Here is a 24,692-nt window from a genome sequence, read left to right on the forward strand (position 1 = left end):
CTATTTGAATTCCAAATGTAATTTAATTATGAAGTGATCGTAAGATTACCTCGGGTGAAGAATAAGTTATTCTGCACCCTGGGTGATGAATAGCATCATATATATGATCGGTTCTACGAGAAATTCTATCTATATATATATATATGCATAACGTGTACAATATGTAGTATCGTAAAATACCAGCAAACGAAAAAGAAATAAATGGAAAACACAAAATTAAAGGAAAAAGAAACCCTAAACCCAAAACCCCCCAAACCTTTTAGTACCCGTTGATGTTACCAACCGGTACTAAAGGTCTCCCCGCCCCCGACGCCGGCTCGTGCCACATGATGACCCTTTAGCGACGGTTCGTGCATAACCAGTACTAAAGGGGGACCTTTAGTCCCCACCCTTTAGTGCCGGTTGTAGAACCGGCACTAAAGGCCCTTACGAACCGGTGCTGTAGCCCGGTTCTGCACTAGTGGATCCGTCCCCAAGCTAACTAGTAGTTTGATCTCATGCGGTGCATACAAAAGTGCATGTTTAAGTCGGTGTCTGAACTTTTAAACCACAATCTTGAGACTCTACAAAACTTAACAATTTTTTTATTGGCAGATGTGTGCGAAATTCGAAGGATTGGACCCTCACCAAGGGCAGGTGATGATTTTGTTGCATGTCCGTCAGAAAAAAAAAAAGTGAGGATACTTTTTTGTTAAGAGTGCCTACCGCTTATCTTCTAATGAGCTTCTCGGTGACTCGGTCGTTTATGCTAGCTCTCGGCCATATGGGAGCTGTGAGCCGTAAGGGATGTAAGGCCATCTGATCAGTTCATACCTTCGTTTGGCAGTTAGCGACAGGTTCCTGGCAACCTGGTGCAATAAACATAAGAGCAATTTAGAGGCAACGACTACTTGCCTAGTATGTGGAGTTGAACATGACACGGTTCATGTTTTTTTGTACTAAGCGTTTGTGGTGAGCCATGGCCTCTGAATGGGAAATGCCGTATGTTATAAAGATACAACTTGTAGGGGATGAGTGGTTCATCCAGCTGGTGTGCGAGCTTGACGAATGTATGCAAGTTCGTTGCTGCTGCTGCTATGGAGGATTTGGCATGTCAGAAACTAATTGGTACATGAGAAGACTGTCCCTCTAGTGACTGTATCTACCAGATTCCTTTCTAATTACCTTGCATCTTTGCAATCCTTGGAGGCATGTTCATCATGTTGAGGTAAAACAGTAGCACACAACTGCTTCCCGCTCACAAGATCCACATGCAATAACACTATTGTCGATGCTTTCTCGCCACGGATTCCTTTGCTTCCTAGTCACGTGAAACTGAATACCGATGGTTCCGTTCTTGACGGGACAGCCGGTGCATGGATGATACTTCAAGATCATGAGGACTCCATCATATTCAGTTCATGTTGACATCTACACACATGCAATGACGTTCTTGATGCCGAAATTTTGGCAATCATTTAAGGATTCTCTCGCATTACAATGGTGTAACCTTCCTGTTGAAGTTGAATCCGTCTGTCTGGAAGCGATGTCAATGATCAAGAGCATGGAGAGCAACAAATTAGAATTCGAATATTCCTTTTTTGGTTTGTGAGATCAACGATAGTGTGGGAGAACATAATTTTTGTATTACTCATATTCACCATAGGGGTAATTGTGCTAATCATTTTCAGTAATATTTTCTATATATATCAATTGAGGAGTTAGGCATCACTTTTTTAACGTTATATATTGTGAAATGGGAGAATAGTTTCATGAAACTTATGCAAAGTCTCAGCTTTTCCAAGTGGAACCTAAACAGGCAATCCTATTTATTCAGTATATATAGTACAGTGTTCCAACACAGGCTTGTGATGTAACTCATCCTTACTATCCATGTGTATGGAGTTTGTGGGGGTGGTGAGGTGTTCGTCGTCCATTCACCTCTTCCACCCCCAACTTCACAACCTCCGAACAAAAATTTAAGAACTTTAACAATACATTCCCCGAGAATCTGAGAGGCCTATGCCAGCTTCCAAGCAGATGGATAGATCCATGCAAAAAAATATACAGCAATAAAGATCAGATATATGATCCAGCATTTTTCAGACTGGCTATGCTTTGTTAGGCACTAAGCTAATTTAGCCCCATCGCTCAACTAAGATATTTAGCCGAGTTTAACCTCAATGTTGGGTTACGATTCGTCAGTCTGAATCTGAGTCCATCTCCCACTGACGAGCATCTCTGGGTTCAGGATCCGCGCTGGATTCAGGTTGACCAAAGAGTGTCGTGCTAAGCTTTGGACGGCGACGTTTGTCGGTCTTGTCTTTAGGAGCTTCGTCCTGAAAGACATAATATACGGTCAGAATTCAGCCCAAACTTTGCAAAACTAGCGTAAACACTTCCTGAACTATATAATACTCAGTTAACTCCGAGTCAAAGCTTAACATCAAACGCCATTGTGTTGATGTTTTATTGGAAGAATGAACAGCAAACCATGACACTGTGGGTGATTGTATTGCTGGCCTCCGTATTTCCTTCCATGCTACAAGTCAGGGAAAATGATATTGCAGTTTACGACTATTGCTCGTGAATGGTTCATGCCAATGTCAGGGAAAATGATATTGTAGTTTACGATTATTGCTCATGAATGGTTCATGCAATACTATATTGTCGTTTAGCTGTAATCAGCTTGAGCAACAAATGTGAAAGCTGAGCAGAGCGAATGCTTGTTTGGATCAGTAAAGAATGCAAGTGGATATTATTTGACTTGGTAAATCAAACAAGTACTTACCTTTGGAGTCTTCTGAGCTGATTGGATATTCTTGAACCATATTGTTCCCCATGAAATGCATGCAAGCATCAGCAAAGCTGGACCAATCCTTGGGTCAGTTAAGTAATCTCTGAAACTGAAGCCACTGTTCTGAACCCTCTCTTTTAAACTTTTCCCTGCCGAGCGGATACCTTTGGTACCGCTTAACCATTCCTTATTTGTTTCTTCGGGTACAAGATCTGGTACCTTGGAAGTCTAGATACAGAAAAAGGACAGCATAATGGATGAATAATTGTTCGACAAATATTGCACTTCAGACAAAATAATTTCTCTGAAAACATTATCATCTAATAGTTTAATGAAAAAAAATATGTTTAACAATGTGACTGGTGCTCAACCCACAATCACTTATACATTTACCATTGGTGTTCATTGCAGAATTTTACTATTGTTGGCAACTAAATACAGAGCAAGCTTGGTTTTCTCGGATTAGCCTTCGGATGATTCAGCAATCCATCCAGGCTTGGAAGAGTTTATCTTCACTGTTTCAACCTCACAGCCTTTAGGCTCACGTCAGCTGAAGTTGAGAGGCCTCAGGACAACTGACACTACTGCAGTACCCAATATCATCCTTAGGTTCCAGGATAACTGATGAGCACGGTCTCTATCAGTGGAGTCAGGGCATGGTTGTGGGTTGCGGCAAGGTGTGGGTTCAACGCCCGCGGTACTCACTCCTGCATGCGTTATCAAACAGTGTATCTGTACCAAGCATGGCTCCAAAAGATGGTGTTGTAAGGCTATGGAACAGTGGCTGCTAGTGATCATCACACATCACATCACAAGGAGGCTGCCGGAGCTGCGTACACAATGTGTTTAATAATGCAAGATTTCTGGATCCTTCTCTGTTGGTTTAATGTGATTTGGTTATGTAAGTTGGGAATAATCATTTATGTAAATTCATGTTCCTGACTGCAATTCAACAAGAAGTAACATTAGATGTTTCTAAAAATGCCTGTGAATTACTTGGTATGAATATTGAGACATGCATAGTTAGAGAAGACTTGTGGTGGAGTGGAAGATGATGCAACAACACGGGCATAAATGGAGGAGAGAAGAAACATCACACGATGTCCAATTGCAAGGAGGAAGTTATCTGAAAGGGTGTGCTATAGTCGAAAGGGGCAGTGGTAGGTAGTCATTGTTTGACGCTGTTGGAAAAGCACATGTACACCATACTGAGACATGCACCGACAAAACCAAAAAGTCATGAATGGAGGAGGAAGATTACACCTTGTACTCTTGCACGGTGAGGGTGGAGAAGGAGACGTGCGGGGGAGAAACATACATGGGAGGGTGCACAATGGTCGATGGAAAGAGAAGGAGCAGAAGAAATACTGTAGTAAGGGTGGGGAAGAGACATCCATAGCAACACATGGGACACTTAGCTAGTGCATCAAAGTTTGCACCCCGATCTAACGGTTCATGTCTCCTGTGCCAAGTGAGTTAAGGCATCTTCAGTATTCTTGGTGCCAAGTCCACATTTAATTTTGTTCCATATTAGGGTTTTTCTATTTAAGGGGATATGTTATGTCTTCAGAAAGTAGTGCTTAACTTCAGAAGACATGCTAGAGAAAGCTCAAAAGGAACATGCTTTAAGAGACTTACAAAGTAAGGAATTTCTCTAGTATCTCCATCTTTGATAATCTGAGAGACCCACTTGTTTATCTGCCAAAATAAGCAATTAAAAATGGATTTTAAGCTGCATGACTTGACCATATATGTAAAATAATAAACCAGTGAATTACGCACCTCCAGAATTCCATCCGGGCCATTATACCTAGCCACTAGCTGGGAGGCATCAGGAGTGTCCTGTCCTTGGAGAGTCTCTATAAGATTATTCTTTTTGTCGGCTTTCAACGCCTCGTATGTTGCATTTCTTTGGAAACGGACAATGAATACTTCAGGCTTATCATTGTCATCTTCAAAACCTCTAGGACCACAGGCTCCATGGTAATCAGTGGCAAGGTAGAAGGCACAAATTTTCTGTAAAAAGGGTACTGTTATTCAAATTTACAAGCTTGTTTGATTGTTCAGAATTGAGGATGTCATGACTCAGCCATTTGCTGAAGCTAGGGCCTAAAAAGTTCCAAATACTCTGATTCCAGTGATATACATCATCATTTCATTGCAGAACATCACCAACCATTGTAGAATTTCGAGAATATACACTTAAATGGACATTATTCCACTAAGGCGGAAAATGCTCCTTTCAGGATTTGTAGCTAATAAGCACATGAAAGGATCGCTTAATTTCTAACAGAGATTAATCACTAACATAGGAGGGTATGTTGCATATGATAAAAGAACCAAAACATGGATAAACTTTGCATATACAGTGAGGGCACATTTCAGGGTTTTAATGAGGCATGCGCTACAAAATCATATTACTCGAGAGGCCCTCTTCAATCAGATCAAGTACTGTTCTACATACTAGAGGCTACGATTCTTATCCGTAAGCTGGTCATGTTGTAGTCTAATGTAATGCCATGGACCTGGAACCTGGATATGAGGTGGTGAGAGAACCCATGAAACACATATTTATCTGAACTGAAGCAGATAAATATGCCCATATCTCAACTAATTCAGGAAAGCAGAGCAAAAGTCATATCTAGTACTAGTACTAGTAGGCAATAGCTAGTGTATCCTTTGAGATTTCCTTACACTCAAGTGACCATTGGTTACCCTTAAAATTTCAACGCATCTCCCGCAAATTCTGAATAACAAATCGTGTTGCCCTATTTTTGAGATATGGAAAACTAACAGAAAAAACACTATTAATCATTTTATGTGAATAGAACATTTCAGACGAAAAAACAAGAGAGTTATTGCCAATACAGATTATTTTGGACCAATAAGGTAAACCACAACTGTGAAAACAAAGAGGAAGTGGTAGCTAAAGAAAGAACATGTGACCAGGTAGCATATGTGGTTAGCAACTCAAAACTTGATAAACAAATAAAAACAGAATATGTGGCCTTCTAGGGCATATCACCAAACGGCAAGTCCAGCACCACAAGCTTAAAAAATGTATATTAAAAATGAAAATGAAATTTGTGAAGCAGTCTACCTTCTGTAATTCTCCATCCAACCAAACAAAGGTCAGCCTGTCATTTTTTAAGGCAGTTGCAGCACTTGCTACCTCTACTAAATTTTCCAAATTCCCAGTAGCACTTTCACCAGCAGCACTGAGTAGTTGGTCCTGGGCCTTCCTCAAAATCTGAAGAAGTTTCAAGTTCCAAAAGCAATATAAGTTGGCAAACTTCTAACGAATGATCAAGTTGGTTCGGGAGGGATAACTCCACCAACTTGTTATTGCACCCATCTTATAGAAACTTACTTGTCTCTTTTTACTTAATTCTACACCAGGGCGACCTGCAGCTATTACACAATACCATATCATTATTTCTTTCCCAGCGCGTGAATGACCTCTAGCATCACAACCAAGATCCAAAGATGTGTCACTTCTTAGCTGCTGGAGTTCTAATCAAGAAAAGAATGAAGTGAGTATTACTGAAAAAGCACACAGGTTCTCTTAGTAAAAATGGCAATCCGGTATACTGCTGATTCGCAGACAAATTTTAATAATACCTTGGTGCTTATGCTCCTCCATTATCTCTGTGAACTCGGACTTACTAAAAGTTCCTGAATTGGAGGTAAATAATCAGTTTGGTCTGACTTCACTGCATAAAATCAAAAGGATAAATAGGGGATAGAAGCTTGCCATGGTATACAACAGGCTTGGCACCTGGCCCCTTCAAGAAAACAAGTGCAGGAGCCGATTCCACTCCTAATCTGCTTGAGCAGAGACAAGAAAGTACTGATAAACATGATTTCTTAAATGAAACACCAAAGTACTAATAGGCGTAGCCGATTCCACATGGAAATATGGTTTGCCGTACTTAGCAAAAGATGTGTTTTGCTTCACAAATTTTCTGGAAATCACATTTTTTACTGTTAGAAAGCTGCTATCTGCGATTTCAGCATGCAGTGTTCAGACTGCCCTAACTATCTTCAGAAAAACAGTGAAATTGCTCAAAAACACAATGTCCGTGGCTTAGCTCTTCACCTGGTCGACTTCAATGTAACCCATGCACAACCAATTTCTTGGCCTAGTTAATCAAGCCAATTTCATGCATGACCAAGTTCGTGCATGTGCCCTAGTTAATCAAGCCAATTTCTTGGCTAATATATCATATTCCTTCTTCCAGACCAAACAAATATTGGCTAGTAGCCATATAGCTACCATAAATAATTTACTGAAACACAAAACTGCAGTTTGCATAGTTAGCTAGATATGGATGAGGTTTCACAATGCTTAAAAATATTCGAACAGCTTGTATCAACTGAAGAAATTCCAAATTTACTTATCAAAACATGCATTCAGTAGAAACAATTATACCATTATATGAATACCAATGCAGGCACAAATAAGAAGGAACAACATATATTGTACATAAAGAAGTAAAGAACGTACGAATTCCACCAGATCTGGGATTCCTCTTCTTTCCATAGGACAAATGCAAAAGATGCATAGCTCGAATACTCTTGGGCAGCTTGGCGAAGGAATGGAGCCGCACGCTCCCCAGTGCTTGAGAAAAAGATAGCCTTGACCTATGCCGCACACACAAAAGATGGCATGACTAGATTATAGCTATGGACTTATGATTGTATGCATGTGCTCCACGTGCATATTGAAAAGGGTGCAAGTAATAAGTAAGGCAGATAGCACAGATGCACGGGCATATGTATATGAAAACAAAAGCGGCAAATCTATTGTACCTTATGATGGCTACTCTTCCCAATGAACTGGGGTCCCTGAAATGATATAAGCTCTGCATTAGAGGCGCAGTCCCTCTCAGGTAAAAATCTATCTAACTAAAGTGCAATTCTAGAATAAAAACAGACAGCACAGCAAATTATGAACAACAGGAATCATGGATACAGGAGTGTACTCATTGGCTATTGTACTTGTGGCGCCATAGGTTAGGATAATGCAACATAATAAATTAATGATGCCATAAGACTAGGACTTGCTGTTGCAGATAAACAAGTGAAGACGGAACTGAGTCCTGAATTCCACCAACTAGGAGGTCATACAACCTCAGCTCCAAACTAGTACCTAGATGTAAGCGTCGAGAACATTCAGTTAACTAGCATAATGACAAACCTATCTCAGGAGCCAAGAAGGCAATTTCATACTTGATCCGTCCCATATTAAGTGTCGCTGAAACAAATGTATCTAGACGTATTTCAGTGCTAGATACATCCGTTTGAGCGACACTTAATATGGGACGGAGGGAGTATATAACATTCATTAGGTCTGTACTCCATTAGCTAACACAAACTGTTTGCATGCTGTACTACTGATTACTGTGATTTCATATGATTCCTGAGAACATCCGCATAAATACGAACAAAAGAAACCAAAAAAAGAGACAGTCATAAACCTTACCAGTGTCTCCTTTGAGTAGTACAAGATCCGAGGTAAACCAACAATTGATGATGCCACCCAGTTGACAACAGAATCCACAGTTAGCTCACCTGGGTACCTGGGTACAAGAAATGGTTATATTGAGGTCATATCTTTGGAATTGATTGAAATAGACATGTCGTAAACAATTAACAGGAATAGACGAGTCACACTCTTATTATTTCTTTAATTAATACTCTGGCATCTGATTAGAACAGTTACCTCATATAACAGGATGGACTTCTGCAGTTAGCAGGATATGCAACAAGAGCTGGTATACCTGCATGGGACAATATATATAGGAGTAGTAAAGAACATTAAACAGGACAAAGTCTTTTTTTCTTCTAAAACATAATACAAAGGACATGTAATGTTCAAAATTCCAGCTACTAAATATTAATATCTGGGCAAAATTATAGGAAGTATTTTTGTTGAGTATCACCAAAGAGCTAGCTATGGACAGGGGTGCGTGGAAGCTTGCTATCCATGTGCCAGAGCCATGAGTTGGTCACGAGATCTTATGGGTTTCACCTCTAGCCTACCCCAACTTGTTTGGGACTAAAGACTTTGTTGTTGTTGTTGTTGTTGTTGTTGTTGTTCATTCAGTAGAAAAAAGATCCCTCCATCCTTGGCACGAAATGATGAACCTACCAGTTGTCTTGAATACTCTTTGGCTTACACATTATTCCCAATAGCAAATCAAGTTTGTCATATTAAATTCGCACAAGACCACTTTACCAACTATGAACCTACTCATTCTGACAAAAATCCAGAACTAAGAACACCTAAAATAAACATTTCCATGTGCTGCACTTGCACTGATAATAGCTAAAAGTGCTTACTTATTTTCATCTTATGATTGAAAATGGCATGCTATCTTTTTTCTTTTAACTGTAAATGGCATGTTATCTTGACATACCATTGCGGAAAAATGGCTGTTGAGAGAACCTTTTTTCTGCAAAATACCCCGCCAGTTGCACATCACCAAGTTCTACCATAGCAGTGTTGGCCACGCCATCCAGTCGAGTGTCTAGATCATGAAACAAATATTTTGTCAGAGACAAGAATGGAAAGTGAGGTATATTTAATCCACAAGAGAGTTCTCTATATAAACTTCAATTTTTTGCATTATGAGACAGAAGCTGTAGTTATGTTGAGTTGTCAACAATAGCATAATATTTGGGAGAATGGAAAATGCCATCAACTCAGCTGCCAACAGATCCACAAAATTGCTGCTCAAAGATAATGGTTACAACTTCAGTTTAAAATGCAATGCTAGAAAGTAGCAAACGCTCATTTCAGCAAAAATACTTCCATGAACAATGCTACAGATCCCAATTTTTACACCTCCATTTTTACCCATCATCCTTAAATATTACCAAATGCTATAAGAGGGATTGGAAACAGAAAAAACCAATGCTGCTCTGTTTCTCCACAGCTAATACTTTGACCATACTGATCTTTTCATGCAGTGTACAAATATGTTGTTAAAGAGTGCAATGCAAAAAATGGCAAGCGAGGCAACATGATAAACAGACCAATTTGCTTCCAGTACTCAAAAAATTGAGCGCAGCGAGGACTCCCCTTTGAATAAACCTGCACAGTAGGGGAAAAAATACAGCTGGTAGTCAGGATTTCTTTTTTGCCAACTTCCAACAAAAAGATGTTCTCAAGAATCATGCAAATATAACGTAAATACAGCACTGGAAAGTTAAATTGATGAAGTTACGGCCTTCTAACTTACCTGTATGAGCAACGGGTAATCTTCAGCAATAGCAGACATCAATGAGTCACGTGTGATTACATTGAAGGCATGACCGGTCGAATCTATGGAACGGAAATGGTGTTATGTCCAAGACATCAAAAGGAAAACATCATTTCTTATCATAATTAGATGGCTAGAACTTACGAATTAAAGAATCTTTTAACAAAGGTAGATCTATTTTCAGGAAGTGCTCTTTTTGATATTGTTCTTTGACTCTCTCGAAGATATCCTACCATGATGAAAATTGCAAACTAAGGGTTAGATCAGAAAGGAAGAAAAGAAAAATCCTTCCCGCAGAGACGCACGCATAGAGGGAGGGGAGGAGGGAGATCACCGTATGATGATCCAGACCAAAAAGATCATAGTCCCGCTTCCAAACTGGATTTGTCAGCAGCTCATACGCATAACGGATCTGTATGAAACACCACAGAACTATAAAGTTGTTTATGCAATTCCATTAGTTGGAACTTTAAATAGAAACTACAGGGACCAAATAAGTAATGTACATGTTACTGAAGCAAACGTAATAAAGTGGAAGTAATGTACACAGAAAAACTCCGCCTATGTTGTCTCAACATAGCCGGTCCCAAGCCCGGGTAAAGGAGGAGGGTTGTGATAGGCTTGGCGAGCCAACGTAAAAACTCAGCCACTCTTATGGAGATGAAACCCAAAAGATTTTCGTTGGGGCGTAACCCTCTCAGCGACGCGCCACATCGTAACCCGGGTGTGGTGGAAAATGGGCAAGGGCCGGGCCGTCACCCCCCAAGTGGCGCGCCGTATCTTGATCCGGATACGGTGGCAAGTGAGCGAGGATCGGGTCGTCGCATCCTTAGTGGCACGCTACATCGGCGCCCGGATGTAGTGGATAATGAGCAAGGGTCTTCGCATTTGACTCGACGAGTGCGAAGGGTAAGGAAGCTAGCCGAGCCTAGGAGGATTCGCTTAGGTAGCTGGAACGTAGGGTCTCTGACAGGGAAGCTTCGGGAGCTAGTTGATGCAGCGGTGAGGAGAGGGGTTGATATCCTTTGCGTCCAAGAAACCAAATGGAGAGGACAGAAGGCGAAGGAGGTGGACGATACCGGCTTCAAGCTGTGGTACACGGGGACGGCTGCAAACAGAAATGGCGTAGGCATCTTGATCAACAAGAGCCTCAAGTATGGAGTGGTAGACGTCAAGAGACGTGGGGACCGGATTATCCTGGTCAAGCTGGTAGTTGAGGACTTGGTTCTCAATGTTATCAGCGCGTATGCCCCACAAGTAGGCCACAATGAGAACACCAAGAGGGAGTTCTGGGAAGGCCTGGAAGACATGGTTAGGAGTGTACCGATTGGTGAGAAGCTCTTCATAGGAGGAGACCTCAATGGCCACGTGGGTACATCTAACACAGGTTTTGAAGGGGCGCATGGGGGCTTTGGCTATGGCATCAGGAATCAAGAAGGAGAAGATGTCTTAAGCTTTGCTCTAGCCTACAACATGATTGTAGCTAACACCCTCTTTAGAAAGAAAGAATCACATCTGGTGACTTTTAGTAGTGGCCAACACTCTAGCCAAATTGATTTCATCCTCTCGAGAAGAGAAGATAGGCGTGCGTGCCTAGACTGTAAGGTGATACCTGGAGAGAGTGTTGTACCCCAGCATAAGCTGGTGGTTGCTGACTTCCGCTTTCGGATTCGTGTCCAGCGGGATAAGCGTGCCAAAGTTGCTAGAACGAAGTGGTGGAAGCTCAAGGGGGAGGTAGCTCAGGTGTTCAAGGAGAGGGTCATTAAGGAGGGCCCTTGGGAGGAAGGAGGGGATGCGGACAATGTGTGGATGAAGATGGCAACTTGAATTCGTAAGGTGGCCTCGGAGGAGTTTGGAGTGTCCAGGGGAAGGAGAAGCGAAGATAAGGATACCTGGTGGTGGAATGATGATGTCCAGAAGGCGATTAAAGAGAAGAAAGATTGCTTCAGACGCCTATACCTGGATAGGAGTGCAGACAACATAGAGAAGTACAAGATGGCGAAGAAGGCTGCAAAGCGAGTTGTTGGTGAAGCAAGGGGTCGGGCATATGAGGACCTCTACCAACGGTTAGGCACGAAGGAAGGTGAAAGGGACATCTATAAGATGGCCAAGATCCGAGAGAGGAAGACGAGGGATATTGGCCAAGTCAAATGCATCAAGGACGGAGCAGGCCAACTCTTGGTGAAGGACGAGGAGATTAAGCATAGATGGCGGGAGTACTTCGACAAGCTGTTCAATGGGGAGAATGAGAGTTCTACCATTGAACTGGACGACTCCTTTGATGAGACCAGCATGCGTTTTGTGCGGCGAATCCAGGAGTCTGAGGTGAAGGAGGCTTTAAAAAGGATGAAAGGAGGCAAGGCGATGGGCCCTGATTGTATCCCCATTGAGGTGTGGAAAGGTCTCGGGGACATAGCGATAGTATGGCTAACCAAGCTTTTCAACCTCATTTTTCGGGCAAACAAGATGCCAGAAGAATGGAGACGGAGTATATTAGTACCAATCTTCAAGAACAAGGGGGATGTTCAGAGTTGTACTAATTACCGTGGAATTAAGCTGATGAGCCATACAATGAAGCTATGGGAGAGAGTCATTGAGCACCGCTTAAGAAGAATGACAAGCGTGACCAAAAATCAGTTTGGTTTCATGCCTGGGAGGTCGACCATGGAAGCCATTTTCTTGGTACGACAACTTATGGAGAGATATAGGGAGCAAAAGAAGGACTTGCATATGGTGTTCATTGACTTGGAGAAGGCCTATGATAAGATACCGCGGAATGTCATGTGGTGGGCCTTGGAGAAACACAAAGTCCCAGCAAAGTACATTACCCTCATCAAGGACATGTACGATAATGTTGTGACAAGTGTTCGAACAAGTGATGTCGACACCGATGACTTCCCGATTAAGATAGGACTACATCAGGGGTCAGCTTTGAGCCCTTATCTTTTTGCATTGGTGATGGATGAGGTCACAAGGGATATACAAGGAGATATCCCATGGTGTATGCTCTTTGCAGATGATGTGGTGCTAGTTGACGATAGTCGGACGGGGGTAAATAGGAAGTTAGAGTTATGGAGACAAACCTTGGAATCGAAAGGGCTTAGGCTTAGTAGAACTAAAACCGAGTACATGATGTGCGGTTTCAGTACTACTAGGTGTGAGGAGGAGGTTAGCCTTGATGGCCGGGTGGTACCTCGGAAGGACACCTTTCGGTATTTGGGGTCAATGTTGCAGGAGGATGGGGGTATTGATGAAGATGTGAACCATCGAATCAAAGCCGGATGGATGAAGTGGCGCCAAGCTTCTGGCATTCTCTGTGACAAGAGAGTGCCACAAAAGCTAAAAGGCAAGTTCTACAGGACGGCGGTTCGACCCGCAATGTTGTATGGCACGGAGTGTTGGCCGACTAAAAGGCGACATGTTCAACAGTTAGGTGTGGCGGAGATGCGTATGTTGAGATGGATGTGTGGCCACACGAGGAAGGATCGAGTCCGGAATGATGATATACGAGATAGAGTTGGGGTAGCACCAATTGAGGAGAAGCTTGTCCAACATCGTCTCAGATGGTTTGGGCATATTCAGCGCAGGCCTCCAGAAGCTCCAGTGCATAGCGGACGGCTAAAGCGTGCGGAGAATGTCAAGAGAGGGCGGGGTAGACCGAATTTGACATGGGAGGAGTCCGTTAAGAGAGACCTGAAGGATTGGAGTATCACCAAAGAGCTAGCTATGGACAGGGGTGCGTGGAAGCTTGCTATCCATGTGCCAGAGCCATGAGTTGGTTGCGAGATCTTATGGGTTTCACCTCTAGCCTACCCCAACTTGTTTGGGACTAAAGGCTTTGTTGTTGTTGTTGTTGTTGTTGTTGTCTAATGTACACAGAAAAGCAAATAGTGGAATTGCAGTTTAAGGTGCTTCGGTGCACTGTGGAAAGCTAATTCAGCCCCCATGCATACAACACATGAAACTTTGTATGAAATATTTTCGTATTGCACATGGAAATTACAAAGGCTAGTAATTAAGGATTCTGACTCTCACCTTTATAATATCAACAGTTGACCGGTCATTTGTTTCAGCAAGCCTAAAGTTGGCATCATGAAAAGGATCATTAATTTTTTGTAAATAATGAATTAAAAGTGTGAAAACAAAGCATGGCAAGAGGCAAGAAGCATAATGGTAACCAACAAAAAAAAAATTCCAATTTCAAGTATGGAATCATGTGCAGGGCCTCATCAGAGTTATATGTCACCTATACTAAACTCCAAACTGTGACCTAAAAGTTGATATTCCATATCACGAGCTCGATGCCAATACACACTGTACCCTACAGGCAAAGTTTTAAAGCTAGTAATGGGCAACCAGCATCACTCCTAAGAAAACAATATCTTGGTAACAGAACGGAGCAGGGAATTTAAAGCCTAGTCAAGCACCGACAGTCAGTCAGCACCATCAATACACACAACAGATAAACTAGCCCGTGTTTGCTACTGATGGAACTGTTAGATTTGTCACATGAAACATAAAAAAGTTACACCAACGCTACCAAATTGTTAAGCTCCAAACAGATGCCCGGCCACATCAAGACCAGATCACAAGTCTACTGCCCAAACCAGAACTCATGGACTGCACTTGCGAGTCTGCGACTACAGTCAGACTCCATCCAAGAAAGCACACAACACTGTTGAAGTGAGAAATTATCGGTGAAGTCGGATCAATCGCGCTCACCACTCTCTGGAGAGCAGCTCGTATGCCTCGACCACCTTCTCGACCGGCGCAAACGTCGGGATTCCGAGCGCTGCAACCAAATCAACCAATCAATCCAACAAATCTCAGAACGCGTGCGAGAGCGCGAGGAGGGAGCGGGGGAGCGGGCTCTCACCGTCGTAGTGGGAGGGCGGAAAGGATTTCGGCAGGACGAGGAGCTGGAAGAGGAAGCCGGCGGCGGCGAGGAGGATCGGCAGCCAGTAGCGGCGCAGCTCCTCCGGAATCGCCATTGGGGACAGCGCGGGCGGTAAAGGCGAGGGGGGATTATCAGGGGGTTTTGCACTTTTGCTCTTTGCGTGGCGACAAGGGCTTTGCTTTTTAATTTATAATTATTAGTTAATTAACAAATGTAAATTTTCGATTAAATTGTTTTAGAAAAAGTTTTTTTGCATGTATATTATTTTTTTCATAAACAGTTGTAGTTTCTTTTTTTGAAAAGATTCCTCTATCTATGTGGATAGCTAAAAAACAAATCGATAGTGTAGTATGAGCGTTTGTACTATCATGACCAGCGAGAGCATAACCCGATGGTGCTAAAGAGGAATCTATTTTAAGCTATTGTCAAAAATGATAATCCATTTAAAGCTTAATCATACAAAATTTCATTTTACACAATAGCGTATGTATGAGCGTTTGTACTGTGTTAAAAAACATTTTAAGCTATTGTAAAATATTTTTTGAACCAGCTCGCGCCTCCTACGATAAAAAGAAATCATCGCGTTAGCGTTCCCTACCCTAGCCGCCGCCACGGGCGAGGCGACTAGGGAGGCGATCTTCTTCCACCGGCGAGGGCGCTGGCCTCCTCTCCCTCCGGCTGCTGCTCCGGCGGCAGGAGGGAGGGGGGACCCTGTTCCTCCGCTCTGTAGTTAGGGTTTGGATTTGTAGGTCGTGGTGCACCGTTGGGGTGGTGGGAGCGGCGCCCGGACGAATAAATCTGCCTCAACTCCACTCCCACACCGGCGGTGTCCTTCATGGCGGCGTCTCGGAGTTGGTGGCATCGTGTGTTCGTGGATTCTTCAGATCAACAACGTTAGGGTTCATGGATGGTGTCAGCGAGGCGGCGGCGGTGACTCCATCAGGTGTGTCTCTCCTTCTGCTTTATCCCCGTTGCTGCGGCGTTGTCTCCAACGTCATGGTGGAGCAGGGAGGTTTTGTCGTTCAGAAGTACGCACACACGTTTGTCTGCGCAGGTGACAGCTGGAAGATGGTGCATCTTTGTGCCGGGTTTGTGGTTGGAGGCTGACAGTTCTGGTTTCTCCTCTGACGTCGTAGTCATGCAAGGGTGTCAGTTCTGGAGTTCGATGGCGTGTCGGGGACACGTTGCCCCGGTCTGATTCTTTCAACGACAATGGTTTTGCTTCAGGCAAACTACTTTGGATGTCCGTAAAACTGTTGATCAACAATGGAGCCGCGTCGAGCTCGAGTGAAGAGGTGATATGTCTCCTTTTCCTTAGTGGAGAGGGTCAGGCGCTGGTTTTTGTATAGGATTATCTTATCTTTTCAGTCATGTAATGTCGATGTTTACGTGGCTTGTAACTGAATCTTTATATTATTAATGAGACACGTATTACAACGCAAAAGAAAAGATAATCCATTTTAACTTTACACTTTATGCTCCGTTTATTCGCTCATGCCGTAAAGCAACATGGATGACGACCATGTTGAACCACGCTTCATGGTGATGCACAATAAAAAAGATTAGAGGCATCCTAGCTTGCAAAATCGCTTGGCACCGTTGCACGTCGACTCTGTGAACCTAGCTAGGCCACAATATCTAACTCTACAATCCCAAAAAGAACACTATTTATACGGCATCACAAACATCGGCACTCATCCCTGCACAAGAGGTTGTGACCACCTTTTCAGAATCACCTTTGATTTTATCAAATATTCAAGTTTGTTGAGCTCTATGATTCGGACCTTGGTTAAGCACTGTTGTGGTATACGAATGTGTATATGTCTATGTTGTACACAATGTTTCTGATATAACAGAATGAGGTAACATGTGGGACCCTTGATTTGTCCTCGCATACAAGGAATGTCAAACACTTTCTGCAAATCGTTGACAAATTCAAACATTGTCTCTTTATATCAGTCACACTGACAAGATATTTGGTGTACTTAAGGTCACATGCTTCAGTTTAGACAACTTCAGAAATCCATCAAAGTTGATCTCTGCGAGCATCAAATTTTTGTAATTTGAAAATCCATCCAAAACACCTCAACGATCTCGTACATGATCAATGTCTAATGTTGATTTTAAAATACACTCCTCATCTTCGTTACCTTGAACCGAAACTTTGTTTTTCGACATTACTGGATCTAGATGACATGTTGTATCAACAACCTAACAGTAAGTAAGCACAAAATAAATGCTCCAGTATTAAGTTTTACGAAGCAGAACTCAGAACAGGTGATTAGTAGTAGCTACTGTCTGAATTTTGTTTACAATTATCAAATTGTTCATTTTTTTAGAAAAGGAGGATGCACCCCCGGCCTCTGCATCTGGATGATGCATACGGCCACTTTATTAATTATTAAGCACAAAAGACCTTACAAAGTAGTACATCAGTAAGCCTGAAGCCATCATCTAGGCAACATCTGTCGCTACTCCTACCCCCTTGATGCAGTGGTGCTGAATGTCCGAGCCTAATACCAAACAGACATCGCACCAAATCCTAACATCTAATGCCGGATGCCCCATCCTAGCCACATACCGGGACTGGGTCACATTGTGGGAGATATGCCCTAGAGGCAATAATAAATGATATTATTTATCTCCAAGTTCATAATTATGTTTATGTTCCATGCTATAACTGCTATGGTTCTCGAGTCTGCAATTCCACGAGGCTCGGAGGAAGACTCATATGCACGTGTGGAATAATAAACGGTAAGAAGTATTCCTAGTCTGGCCTCTAAGACTAGCTCAAGTGTTGCATGATGATTCTGTTTTCCTGGTCATGGGCATGTCTATGCCAGCAACTTTGAGGGCACAATGTTAAGAGAACATTTGTGTTGAATCGACCCGGATTGATGTTATGCTATGATATTCATTCGTCACAAGTTTATTGGTACATAACACAGAGATGGTTAACGTTTGCATGATTCCTTAGACCATGAGAGTATCGAGTTTCTTCATGCTTGCTTCATGAACTTTGGGGTTTGTTAAACGTCATCCGTAAATGGGTGGCTATTACGGCGGCTTACGGGTTCATGAAAAAGTGTGTCAAGTAACTTGATAGCTCAAGATTGGGATTTGCTCCTCCGACGATGGAGAGATATCTCTGGGCCCTCTCGGTGTTACGGTATCCATCATCGTCTGGCCAGACACTTTGTGATTTGATCATGGGGATGCCGGAACACGATAACGAGAAAAGAGAACAATACCGGTAACGAGGTAACTAGCATAGTGGACAAGTTGTTGATCCACGGGAATGCCAACATGTCTCACCTCGGGTATTTGTAACATATCGCGAAGCAACAGGAATAGCACACGGCAACTGGAGGTTCACTCGAATATTTATTCGTGTGGGTATAGGGGTCAATATGGGTGTCCACGGCTCCGATGTTGATCATTGATCGGAAGGGGTTCCGGGTCATGTCTATACTTCACCGAACCTATAGGGTCACACGCTTAAGGGTCATCTATCTGCTGAATACTAGACAGGGAGTCTGAGAGAAAATCACCGAAAAAGTTTCGGACACCGAAAAGTTTCGGACAGCGGAATCGTACCGCAGAGAGAGGTCATCGGATAAGTTTCGATGATACCGAAAAGTCAACTTTTCGGGATACACCATTAAGTCAAATCGGTTTTGGCACAGGCCTGATAATTCTTGGAGGATGCCAGAATCATTCTGGAAGCTTTTTGGAATTTTCTGAGATAAAAACCGGAAATGTTCCGGAGCTGCCGGAGCCACTTCAGATGCGCTTCGCAGATGAAAATCACTAAAACCGGAATTGTTTCGGAACGCGTTGAAAATCATTTTAGTGGGTACTGGAAATGTTCTTAGCCCACATAAATATTTTCAGTTCGACCAGACGCTGAAAAATGTCGTCGTGAATAGTGAAAATCAGCTTTATGGTTACTTTATGGAAAGCCACCTTTTGGGGCTTTGCTCCAAAAGATCTTGGGGATGACATGGATGGATAGGAGCCAATTTTTGGGCCCCTCATGGGGGTGTGTCCGGCCACATGGGGTATCCCCCCTTGGGGACCCTCTTGTTCATTGGTTTCACTCCTAGGTCCTTGTGGAAGGACTTCATTCATGTGCATTTTGGTTTTTTGTGTGAAACTACCCTACCCCTTGGGATTTCCTATAAATAGAGGTGGAGGGGCAGCCCTCCACACTCATCCCTTCTCACATACAAGTGCCATGCATGATCTGGCTTCTCTCTCCTGCCAGCGAAACAGTTTCGTAGAGCCGAAAGGCTGTCTGGGTTCCGGTGGGAACTAGTTCTGGATGGCGAAGCCCTGCCGGATAGATGACACCGTATGTGTGCAACTCTGTAGAGAGATCGTAGTTTCGGTCTTAGTTCGTGAGTGCCTCCCGAAGGGCTGTCCGTGTGACCGTTCGAGTTTCGAAGGTCCTCCCGAAGGGCTGTCCGAGTGACCGTTCGAGTTTCGAAGGTCCTCCCGAAGGGCTGTCCGCGACACCGTCCGGGGGGCTGTTCGACCGCCTCCCGGAGGGCTGTCTAAGGAGCAGATGAGGGTATACATCCTCGCGGTTGGGAGGTTGTAAATCCTAGCTGCGGGGATCTGCACCGCCGATCGTCATCGACTCTACTTCCCGCTGCGCTACGAGTCGGTAACGAAAAAGATCAAACCATGTATGCAGTCTCCATAGTGGTCCTGGGCTGGTGCATAGGTCGGAATTTTTTTGTTTTCTGCTGCGTTACCCTACAGTGGCATCAAGAGCCGTGCTATGCGTAGATGCAGGTTTCGATCTAGAATACATGGAGATGTATGGGTATTGCATAATATAATTAGGTAGTAGATGAGATCTATTGCTGAAAATTATTTAGGCGGGTGACAGATGAAATCTGTTACCCGACGTTCTTGTTGCTTCCCTAGAATTTGCGTTTGCTCAATCTCGAGATAGCATGGTGGAATTTGACAAAGTTCTGGCAATCCGTGATCCTGATTGATCATGGAAGTGCTATCTATTCTTTGGGTTCTGCCGTAGTCAAAACAAAGATGAAATTCGCAGATGAAAGGGCATTTGTAGATATTATCTGCACGGGGGTCATGCGTATGACGAGGTTTAGTATGGGGCTCGAGATTTAATTATCTCGTGTTTCATACACCCCGAGATGTTAATCTAGCAACTTGAATAATCATACTTGATGATAAAACGTTGGTAGCTGCGGTTTAAGTCAAAACCTTAGAAGCCACGTAAAATAAAATTTTGCATAAACCGATTAGAGGCGTCTAACTTGGTTTTGCAGGATGTGCATGTGATGTGGTATAGCAATGCTCATATTCAATTTGATTATGTATGAGATGACTATATGATGTAATTAACATGACCTGCGTGTCATGATTCGGCATGATGGCTGGAGCCATATGATTGTCACTTTAATGACCTTCGTGTCAACCTTAAGTAATGCACTTATTTTATTAGCTATAGAGATAGCAATATTATCTGGTGCATCGACAAGGTGGTGGCAATCTTCGTGAAGGTGAACACCGACGCGAATGCCGAAGACGAAGAAATGAAATACTTCTCCGTCAGAAAGGGCTATACCATATCATGCTATTATGAATTGCCTGAAATATTTATCCCTTATGATGCACCCTTCTTGATTGCGCGGTAGTCACTTTTTATTAGGGTGATCTCTCACTTAAAATATCAAAGTAGTTAGTGTTCACCCAAGTGTAGCACCGTCTGAAATTCGTATCTTTTCGGGGTGCGCCATGTACACATGAGCACGAACGAATCGAGAGGAATGAGGCGGGTGAGGTCAGACCTTGCAGCAAGATCACTTGGTTGTCTTTGACGTTCAAGCAGGAGAGTCCTGAGCTCGGAACACGCCCATCGAAAGATGAACAATAATCACATAGAGATGTGATCGGCAAGTTGGCCTACCGATTGAAATTTGTGTCATCAGTGATGAACCCGTCAATGGCATCGAATAGAAATATGGATCTTGAATCACTCTAAATCAATTATGAGAGATATTGATTTGAGTGGGAGCGCACTGCTGAATTAGCATGTTTAATTCTCAGTGCAATTAATTATGAACATTGTCTAAGTGTTTCTTGCAAAATAGTTGTAGAATAATGGCTGGCGTTTCCACCTTCCCTGTTAAAATTGAATAGCTGTTAAATATCTGGTTAAAACTTTACGTTTGGTAACGTAATGTGAGGATTGTACTCAAAAGTGCCGAGAAGGATTTTGTCCTATCGCATGCTTTCCGTATCCTCCCGCTAATGCTATGGATCATGTGACTCTCGTCCTTCGATCCAAAAGCTAGAATTCTGTTACGGTCAAGTGGAATATGTTTGCTTCCATGAATCCCAAACTTCGAAAGTTGGGATAGTTATATGATATTCATGGAACTGAAAATTATTTTCAGATACAAACAAAGCAATGTTTGTTTGTAAGTATTAGTAAAAGTGTTTACTATGCATTTGACTGTTGGGAAAGGGATCCAGAAGAACGCCTGTCATATAATGAAAGGTGAATAAAACAACAACTTAAAGAGAAAGGAAGTGTCCAAAGGGTGTTAGTATGACTTACACGCCTAGGAAGTCCGGGGCTAACGCCACTCTTAAGTTGGGTGCTTCTTTTGCGAGTAGGAGAAATACTAAAAGTTAAACTGTTAGAAGTATAAAGGCGGAAAGAAAGATGATTGGAATATCCAGCTCATGTATGAATGTCATACAAGTTTTTGATGTATAGTAGGCTGGTCAAAGATATAGTTCTTGGGAATTATGGTTAAACATGTTAATCACTAATTCTTGGGTATCGTGAGTTAATCACAAAGATACCCGCTCGATTGCATTCAATTGCGAATCAATGTAAGAGCTACTATGGCCTAAAAAGACTAGCCAGAAATGAGGTTAAGGTATACACAGGGAACATAGTAAATGTTACTATACCTTCCATCGGTGTATTGCCGTCTGTATTTATTTTCATAATTCATTTAGAGTTTTACAAACTCTAGCCCATTGCATAAGGTATCTTGCAAGAAGGTTGTTCATAAGAGAACCTTTTATGTTCGATGTTATGAATAACACAAGGGCCATACTTTCATTATGAATGAGATGTATGTTATGAATATTGATAATAATACAATACCTCTGGGTTTACTTTCATAATTCATTTTAGAGTTTCATACACTCTAGCCCATTGCACAATGTTTGTTGCAAAAGAGTTGTTCATAAAAACAACAATTGTTGTTAAGTATTATGAATAACATGAAGGGCCATGCTTCCATCCAAGATGGCATGTATGTTATGAATATTGATGGTAATATGATATATCCATAACACTGACGCTAAATGTCGCAAGACTAAAAGAATACCACACAAGTGTGGCACTACATTTGGTCACATTGGAGAAACCCGCATGGAAAATTCCATTATGATGGATTTTGAAGTCTTTTTGATTTTGAATCATCTGACACTTGCAACTTTCCTCCGAAAAGTGAAGTGACTAAAATACCGTTCACAGGCCATAAGGAACGAACAACAAACTTATTAGTGATCATACATTTGATGTGTGTAGTCCGATAAGTGTTGTTAGTGGTGGATTTATTTATCTTCAGAAATGACTCAAGTAGATATATGGATATTTACTTGATGAGACGTAAGTCTGGATCTTTTGAAATCATTCGAAAGGTTTTCAAAAATGAAGTAGAAGTTATTGTAACAAGAAAATTATGTTTCTGTAATTTGATTGCACAAAGGAATATTTGAGTTACATGTTTAGCGAATGTCTGTTGAGTTGTGAAAGGGGTTTCATAACTTGCACCTCCCGGAACACCACTGCAAGTTAGTCCGTGGAGATGTAATCTAACCATTTATGACATGGTAAGGTCAAAGATGACATAAATAAATTTGCCATTATCCTTTTTAAAGTGATGCTTTAGAGACTCCGGCTTTTACACTGAAAAGAGCTACATCGGGTCTGTTGAAATGAAGCCATGGTATGGTACGCCCAACCATGTTATATCTTTTCTTAACATTTGGAATATGGGGCTTGTGTAAAAGGTTACAAACCTATTCCAAATCAGACAAGTGCTACTTTGTAGGTTATACCAAAATGTTGGGTATTCCTCCCTCACTATACCGAGGCAAATAGCTTTGCCGCGAAACGGTGTGCTTTTAAAGAGAATTGTTCTTTCAAAAAGGTGAGTGGGAGAATAGTGCAACTCGACGAGATAAACAGTATCTTCGTCATCAGATCAAAGGAAAGAGACCTTGGAAGTAATTCCAGAGTTTCCTACTGCGACTGATACGGAAGTCTCTACAATAAAATGTATGAACTTCGGTCAAACTTGTAGCTGAACCACGTAGGCAAGGCTCGTGCAAACCTCTCAGGTGTGCAAATGAGATATTGTTGTTAGACAACATTATACCTACGATACACAAGGAAGCGTTGATGGGCCCTGACTCCGGAATTGGCTAAATGCCAATACAACCCGAGTTAGTTTCCATATAAGTGATTCAAGATTAAAACCATGATACACCTTTCGGAAGACTTAGAGCCTAACGAATATTTATGGAACTTAAAACTGATATGGATAAAAATGTTTTATCCATAAAGCTCGACTTGTTGAAATAACAAGTTCAAGAGTTGACTACGATGAGGTTATTTTCATCATAGCGATGCTTAAAGTCGGTTCGGGTTGAACTAGCAATTAATACATATTTCAATCATGAGATATGAAACATGGATGGGAATAGGATTTCCATCTAATGGAAATGAAACCAAGGACTTGCATGTGTTACAGTCCAAGGCATTTTGTCTATCCAGAGGATGCTAGTAAGGGTGCAAACTTCAGAGTTCCAGCGATGGACAGAAGAGAGCAAAATGGAGTTGGAATCTTCGTGCTTTGATGAAATGGTCAAAGGGGTTTGACTTCATCAATGGGTAACGAAGATGCTTGTAATTCAAGAAAGTAAGTGGGAGCGTAATAATATTTCCAAAAAACTGTGTGCTTGACACATTGTTAATTGGAAATAAATTTCTTGACACGAATTAGGACTTCATTTGAAAATAATTTTTTGATGAAGTGCTTAGGCTAAATAGCCTCAATATTAGGCATAATGATCTATGGAGATAGATTTACCTAATAGGGCTAAGAAATGAAAACATATTGACAAGGTGCTAAAACCTTTTAGCATTTAAAACCGCCAGGGAGTGATTCTTGCCGGAGTCACATGGAAGAGTTTTTTGCAAGACTCGGTGTCCCAAAACACTGATGAGCAAAATACATGATGCAGATTCCACACACTTTTGTGTTTGGATTAATCATGTATTCCATGGTATGTAAAACAACCAGATACGTCCAGTACTCCCAAGCTGTTGCGAGTATGGATACCAAAGTGATCAAATTACTGATCATGGGACAACAGCGAAAGATGTCACAGAGTACTAGAGTAAGTACTGATGACATGGTTTTCTTGCAAGCAGAGATCATGAAGAGTTCGTTGTAAAATGTTACATCGATACAGTCTTCATCTTTTCTCCATGCGATTTTCGATTTAAATTAAGGGTTTTGTGTAACACACAATGTGGTGGCACAGTTAGTTGGAATTTGTTCAAACTAGTTACTGTGGCGAATTCTATAACAAGGGCTAAGTATGTTGACGCTTTAGAAGCGACAAAGAAGATGTTGAATCATATAGTTCATTCATGAACTTAGTATGGTTCCAAGAT

General features: G+C 42.1%; 1 protein-coding gene across 1 annotated transcript; it reads right to left on the reverse strand.

The window, feature by feature from the left end:
- Positions 1-1,775: 1,775 nt before the first annotated feature.
- On the reverse strand, positions 1,776-15,111 carry LOC109778169 (uncharacterized). Its single transcript, XM_020336730.4, has 20 exons — positions 14,921-15,111; positions 14,767-14,836; positions 14,080-14,122; positions 10,379-10,456; positions 10,189-10,273; positions 10,024-10,106; positions 9,818-9,875; positions 9,199-9,309; positions 8,502-8,559; positions 8,262-8,358; positions 7,589-7,624; positions 7,284-7,420; positions 6,531-6,601; positions 6,398-6,451; positions 6,147-6,289; positions 5,877-6,026; positions 4,559-4,792; positions 4,415-4,474; positions 2,771-3,004; positions 1,776-2,318 (listed from the first exon to the last, which is right to left on the reverse strand). Exons 1-20 carry the CDS (start codon positions 15,033-15,035, stop codon positions 2,181-2,183), a joined length of 2,055 nt encoding a protein of 684 aa, XP_020192319.1. The 5' UTR covers positions 15,036-15,111; the 3' UTR covers positions 1,776-2,180.
- Positions 15,112-24,692: the final 9,581 nt, after the last annotated feature.

This window comes from Aegilops tauschii, chromosome 2, assembly GCF_002575655.3.
Source record: "Aegilops tauschii subsp. strangulata cultivar AL8/78 chromosome 2, Aet v6.0, whole genome shotgun sequence".
In the NCBI taxonomy this organism is placed as follows: Eukaryota; Viridiplantae; Streptophyta; class Magnoliopsida; order Poales; family Poaceae; genus Aegilops; species Aegilops tauschii.

Excerpts from the sequence above, each read along its gene's own strand:
- LOC109778169 (XM_020336730.4), bottom strand. The coding sequence starts at position 15,035 with ATGGCGATTCCGGAGGAGCTGCGCCGCTACTGGCTGCCGATCCTCCTC. Across the intron at positions 10,457-14,079 it reads CAACTGTTGATATTATAAAG|ATCCGTTATGCGTATGAGCT; the intron begins GTGAGAGTCAGA and ends TGTTTCATACAG. Across the intron at positions 9,876-10,023 it reads ATTACCCGTTGCTCATACAG|GTTTATTCAAAGGGGAGTCC; the intron begins GTAAGTTAGAAG and ends CCTACTGTGCAG.